General features: G+C 48.5%; 1 protein-coding gene across 1 annotated transcript; it reads right to left on the bottom strand.

Annotated features, from left to right (window-relative positions):
• Positions 1 to 5098, bottom strand: LOC136759256 (uncharacterized). The gene is made up of 2 exons (XM_066714169.1): positions 4931 to 5098; positions 1 to 1892 (listed from the first exon to the last, which is right to left on the bottom strand). Exon 2 carries the CDS (start codon positions 1874 to 1876, stop codon positions 260 to 262), a length of 1617 nt encoding a protein of 538 aa, XP_066570266.1. The 5' UTR covers positions 1877 to 1892; positions 4931 to 5098; the 3' UTR covers positions 1 to 259.
• Positions 5099 to 6796: the final 1698 nt, after the last annotated feature.

Genomic DNA, 6796 nt, shown 5'->3' with positions numbered 1-6796 from the left:
CCCCACCCACCCCCTCCCTCCCATACTGCGTGGACTGTGAGAGAGGGGTGACTGGTCTGAGGCTGGACATGTCCTCCATAGCCCACCAGAGCAGCTGGAAGCCCCTCCCCCAGCAGTCAATTAGTGTCTTTATGTCTATCTGTATTCACCTCACCTGCAACACCATGCCGTGAGGAGACCAAAGAAAATGTAATCCGCAGACTCCCTGTCCCTGTCCCCAGTGCCCTGTATCAGTCCCTGTCCCTGTCCCTTATCCCAGTCAGTGCACCATCAGAGTGCTGGTCAGGAGCAGCGCAGAGGTGGTGACCAGAAGTAGCAGCCCCTGACACAGCTGTGGGGCGGCAGCGTCGTTGTTGCCCATGCGTCCGCTCTGGGGTGCGGGGTTCTTCTCCAGGTAGCGCTCAGAGTAGACCAGGTAGAGCTCCACACAGCGACGCACCTTCAACTGCTCAATCAGCTCCGGGTACCCGATCTCCATGATGCTCACAATGTCGTCGTCCTCCTCTTTCTGCCCCCCACCTGGTGCAGGGCCTGCTGGGGGGTCTTGGATCTTGCCCTGGCTGGAAGAGGAGAGGGAGATGGAGGCGGCTTGGGTGTTGTTGACAGGTGACCCCTGGGCGACATCAGTGTTGTTGTTGGTGTTGTTGTTGGTGTTGATGTTGGCTGGCTGGTCTCTAATGATGCTGCGGTCAGTGCCGGGGTCAGTGCCAGGGTTAGTGCCAGGGTCAGCCCCGATGTCTGCGCCAGGCTTGGGCATGGGCAGCAGGTCATCCCTCTGGACGCACTTGTCCATGTAGGTGTCATAGGTCTCAGGGGGGGTACGGTAGTGGTAGTCGCGGCCGTAGTCATTTTCATCAGTGGAGCGCGATCCGTAACGCCGCCACATGTAGCGGTTGTAATAGTGCTCCTCCTCGGGGCTGTGGAACTGGAAGTGTGGCCGGGGGAAGCGGCCCAACCCATAGCCCAGTGCCATGCCTGCCACTGCGCCCGCCCCTGCTGCCAGTGCTGCCTTCTTTCCGAAGCCCATTGAATTCTTGGACGGGCCCCCCACTGAGCGTGCGAAGGGCGACAAGCCCCCGCCCCCCATGCCATACCCCCCGAATCGTGGGCTGGGGAACTGGTTATTGGGGTACCCTCCTCCACCCCAGTTAGGATAACCGGCTGGCTGTCCGTACCCTCCCCCTGCACCTGGGTACTGATTAGGGTAACCCCCTCCTCGGCCTGGGTACTGGTTGGGGTAACCTCCTCCGGCTGGGTACTGGTTGGGGTACCCTCCTCCGGCTGGGTACTGGTTGGGGTACCCTCCTCCGGCTGGGTACTGGTTGGGGTACCCTCCTCGGCCTGGGTACTGGTTGGGGTACCCCCCTCCAGCTGGGTACTGAGGGGGGTATGCCGCTCCGCCTGGGTTCTGAGGGGGGTATGCCGCTCCACCTGGGTTCTGGTTGGGGTACCCTGCAGGGTTCACCCCTCCTCGGCCTGGGTACTGAGGGGGGTACCCCCCTCCGGCTGGGTTCTGGTTGGGGTAACCCCCTCCGGCTGGGTACTGAGGGGGGTACCCCCCTCCGGCTGGGTTCTGGTTGGGGTAACCCCCTCCGGCTGGGTACTGAGGGGGGTACCCCCCTCCGGCTGGGTTCTGCTGTTTGGGGTAGCTACCGGGATTGGTGTTCCTGTTGCCTGTTCCTGTTGGTGTCTTGCCCTTGTTGGTGCTGCCGCCGGTCTTGCTTTTGCCCCAGCTCGAAATCTTGCTCCCAATGGACTTGGAGCCCCCTAAGCCCCCGCCTCCCCCACGCCCTCCCTTACCCCAAGTGGGGTCACACTGCAGCACCAGCAGGAGGGCCAGAGCGGCCACGGCCAGCTGAAGCACAGAACTGCCCATCGCAATACTCACTGACCTGGAGAGAGGAGAAGACAAGGGGAGAGACACATTAACTGATGTATATTATGTGTGCGTGTGTGCGTGTGTGCAAGTGTGCGTGTCAGTGTGTGCGAGCATGTGTGTCAGTGCGCATGTGTGCGTGTGCCTGAGCGCCAGGGTGTGCATGTATGTAAGTGTGTGAATGCAAGTGTGTGTGTGATTACATGCGTGCCAGTGTGTGCGAACACTGAACATACTGTTAAAAGACTGAATGAGGACAATGCACACTGCAGACAGACTGAGCACACTGACCTTTAGAGGCGTGCGTGCGTGTGCGTGTGTTGGTTGGTTGGGTGTGTTGGGAAATTTGTAGTGGTGTGACGAAGTTCGCACACTCGCAGATGTCGAACTTCGCACATGTTTAACAAATCTGAACTCCATTGAATACTAAACCAAACAAATTCGAATTTGTAGCAAAAATATTTTTGGCTACCATTGCAACACGCACATGCATGAAGTCAGTCCGCTCATTCACTCAGTACGTCCCAGATATTGTTTTACAGAGAGAAGGGATGATGCGATTGTTACGGATAGGGCTGTAATGCTGTAAAGCACACCAGACCAGAGCGCCGCTCCGGTTAATCCGTTAAGGTGGCACTCCACCTCTGACACAGGGGTGAAGTGGAGCCGAGCGGAGCGGCAAATTGTAACTTTTGCATCTGAACAGTTCATTCAAAATGTCTGAAAACTCACGCAATTGTTAATTTGAACAGTGAAATAATAGTAATAAAAGTACTCCATTTCATTCAATGTTAGGACTATGAGCTGATGTTTTTTCAGCTCTATTTCACATTTACAGCATTTAAATAAAATGTGTTAATTTTTTGTATATATATATATAAAAACTGCAGCAAACTGATTTTACAGTAATACTGGCAAATACCAAATGCCCCTCAACCTACAACTAAATACACTATGTCCACACCCTGCATCCGCATTTGACGGATTTAATGCTTTAAAATCTGCATTTGACAGATGCGTATTTCTGTCAGCCCGTCACATCCCTAGAAATTTGACTTGTATCCAGCTTGGGACAACAAGCATTCCACTGAAAACCAACTATAAAATAATAGGCATTTTTGTATTATTATTATCATCAACATTATAATCCTTTATCTGAGGCCTGTCCTTCTCTGGGGCCCCACTGTCTTTTTAAATTGTTCAGCTTACAGAAAGCTTGAGGTTCAAGTGGGAATTTTTTTTTTAATATAATTGAATGTATTATTATCTCCAATTATCCAGTCAAGATGATTATTAAGAAGTGGAAGGTGTATGTGGCACCACCAAGACTTTCCCTCCAAACTGGATGACCGAGCAAGACTGAACCCGATCAGAGAGGCTATCAAGAGGTCAATTGGCAACTTTGCAAGAGCTGGTCAAGACTGGTCAAAGAACACCATTCCTTCTGGGAAGCATGGTGGTACAGCATCACGTTATGACAATGTTGCTCATCGGCAGGGACTGGGGCACTTGTCAGGATAGAAGGAAAAATGAATTGAGCAAAGTATAGAAAAGTCCTATTCAGAGCCCTGCCCTAAATCAAATAGAAAATGTAAATCCTAATTTAAAAGCATGAAAGTCTGAGGCACATACACAATAAAATGTGAAAAAGTTCAAGGAGGCGTAGACTTTGTACAGGCTCTGTATGTAGCTGCTATGTGCCTTTGATATTTTTTTATGCCCATCCCCTAATCTGTGCCTTTCAACAACTCTGGCTCCTTGGAGTCTTCGCTTACACCTGAGCTATTTTTAAAATTATTATTATTTCCTAAACAAATCTAGAGTATCAATTTAATTGGGAAGGTGTGTGGTAGAATGGTAGAATGTGTGGATAAATGGGGAAAAAATATTTTAAATGAATTTGAATTCAATCTATAAATCAACGAAAAGGTACATTTTTTTCAATTTCTATAAGCATAATAGTCCTATTTATTCCTCTGATGACTCCCCACCCCTCTCTGGAGGCGGGGGAACCACAGCTCTGGAGTCTCACAACACATATACGCCTCCAGCCCATTTTCTTGAACGTCACAAATCTCAGGCAATGACGTTTTGAGAACTTGAGAGCTTGGCCGGGGAGCAGCAGTGCGTCCTCCCTTCAGATTTGTATTGGTTGGTTTTTCAATTTTCCAGTCGAAAATGTTCTAACGGATAAGCACTGAGCAATGGCGTTAACCCTAACGGAAACAGACGAGAATTGAACAAGTTGGACAATAATAATAATAATAATAATAATAATAATAATAATAATAATAATAATACAGCGCTGGCTCTTGCGCGTCGCGTAGTCTCGTTGCTTCTGCAGACCGTTATTATGTAACGGTCAACACCCGCCGCTCCCTGTGTGTCAACTCTCTCTCTCCCAGTTTAATCAAGGTCGGCTCATGTGATGTTTTTAAAATGCTTTTGGCAGGTGCAGGGACATTAACCCTCCTATGCAAGGACTACAGATTCAATATAGTTTCTCTCGGCCCCAAAGCCTAATGCCCTGTTTATCCCCGGTTGTCCGGTCAGGCCCACAAGCGTGTAATAAGCCCCGTTATCCTTCTCCCTGGCCGGCTCTAAGCTATAATAAGGCAGCCAGCAAATGAAGCACACAGGTCCTTAAAATGGCGCTGCGCACTTGTGTCTATATTATTCCCTACTTGCAATGCCCTAGATCGGATATATAGCGATGTTTGTATGAAGCGCATGTTTGTAGAATAACCAGGAGCCGGTACAGTCACTCTTGCTACTATTATTTTATCATTATGATCTGTATTGTCTCACACAAAAACGCCTATCCTGCGCTCACATCTCCTGCGTGTAATTCTCCCACCGTTGAATACTAGTTTTCCCCACCGCTACATAATAACTAAAACAAAACATGCATGTTTAATGAATGCCTATGTCGTCACAGTGGGTGACAGACCAATAATAATAACTGTTGTTTTGTTTGCCTTTGTACCTGCTCTCACATTGTTACAGAAGCTACAGGCATGTCAATGGTAAGGGCGGATCACACAGAAAGCCTACCTGTGTTGGAGAGTTTAGCGGCCAGTGCTGTCCGTCTGTTTCTCTGCTCACACTGGAGCTCTTCAACACACAGCGGCGGAGAGGGACCAGGGCGTGGGAGAGGCAGGGAGAGGAGGAGCCTGTGCGGCTTCCCGGCAGAGACAGAGACCCAGACACGCACATGTCATCAGCCCTGAGTGCTCTGCGAGTGGATGCAGGTCTCTAGAGGGCCCCGCCGTGGGAACTGAATCCCGGATATCAAGTGTCAGGCTGTCTGGAAGTGTTTTGGGGGCACTGGGTCCTGCAGCAGTTGACTACACAGTAATCACCATAATAGCAATGCTTATAATAATAATCGGATAGCAGTTTGATTTTCCTGATCACCAGACGCACAGGAAAAGCGCTTGTTAATGAATGATTCTGACAGCCGCTAGGAAATGTACAATGGCAGAAAGGACGCGGTGCACGGCTGAGGGCCAGCGCAAAGTAGTGCAGTGCAGTGTCTGTCTCAATCAATCACAGTCCTGATATTCGATACTTGTGCGGTTTATGCCCTGCAGTCACACTGGATAGAAATGGCCGCTGGGGGGCAGCACGCACTTTACTGCGCTGTTACTGCGCTCTCCCGGGAGGTTTCTCTTGTTATGATGGGGAGGGTGTTGCTCCTAGACGTGCTGTTTTCATGTCTTTAAAACAACAACAACAACAACAACAACAACAGTAAGGGACAGAAGAGTGGATGGACGGGGTTTGAAATAGCTAGTAGCGAAACTGAAAATTGCACAAATAAATATCAGATTGCATAATAATAATAATAAATAAATACAGGCAGGTGGGACAGTGCAAAAGCCACACGCACCAAATGTAAAACAATTTAACTTAAATCATATGTGTTTTTCCAGTTTTAGTAATTAACTTTTTTTTCTATTTAAGTAAATACTTAAATAAAAGCTAAACCTCCGTTTTGAAAAATGAATATGTGCCGTTTCAATGAATATTGAACAAAATCCTAAATATGAACTTTGCAAACTAAACATTTACTTTTTAAATAAATATTTAACTTAATCTTAAATCTCTCAATTCACAAAATATATATTTAGCTTCTTAATGCATGTTTAGTTTAAATCTAAATGTTAAATCTCAAGTCAGCAGCAAAGGGCAGAAGGGCTGCTTCTGGTGTGCAGGCTGGTCATTGAGAGGTGCCAGGACTGTGGGGTTAAAGGTCACATTAAAAATATGTTCTGGGGTAAGGGGTGAGGTGGGCAGCTGGCAGGACAGGTTCCCCGCAGGGGGAAGCCGTGTCAGGGCCTCTCCACCCTGCTGACCGAGATCAGGCCCAGTTAGTGTCTGCTCATGGCACGCCTCTTCCCCCATGGACAATACCCACTGTTACATTAACACACCTTCTAATTGACACGAATATGTAACAACCCTCTGGTGTCATGTCTGTACGTCTGACAATTTCAAATTCAGTAAAGCTGTATTGGCATGATTAATTGACATCAGTTTTGCCAAAGCATTGCCAGACACATCCAGTGATCAAGAACAGGGCGATGGGAGCAATAATCACAGAAAGTACGCATTTTAGATTTTAGATAAACATTTAACATCTATCAGGCGTTTTACATTGTATACCCAGTGTCAGTGTCCGAGTGCTGTTTGCCTCTCAGTGTGTGGCAGGCACTGATGTGTTGCGCTGCTATCCCTGCTGTTGGTGCGTCCCCCAGCAGGATGGACAGGCTGTTGTCTCTGCTTGGTGAGCCTGTGTGGCTGTGCTGGTGTAACGGGGGTAAGTCAATCAATAATAATGAGCAGCACTTGGCTTGATTATCTGTGTGTCTATCTATCTGTCCATCGATCTATCTATAGCTATCCATCCGTGCTTGA

This window comes from Amia ocellicauda, chromosome 9 (assembly GCF_036373705.1).
Source record: "Amia ocellicauda isolate fAmiCal2 chromosome 9, fAmiCal2.hap1, whole genome shotgun sequence".
NCBI classification, from domain to species: Eukaryota; Metazoa; Chordata; class Actinopteri; order Amiiformes; family Amiidae; genus Amia; species Amia ocellicauda.
The sequence above is the reverse complement of the archived record's forward strand: the minus strand, read 5'-3'. Positions and strand labels throughout refer to the sequence as shown.

What these genes read in the sequence shown, in the direction of transcription:
- LOC136759256 (XM_066714169.1), bottom strand. Translation starts at nt 1,876, where the DNA reads ATGGGCAGTTCTGTGCTTCAGCTGGCCGTGGCCGCTCTGGCCCTCCTG.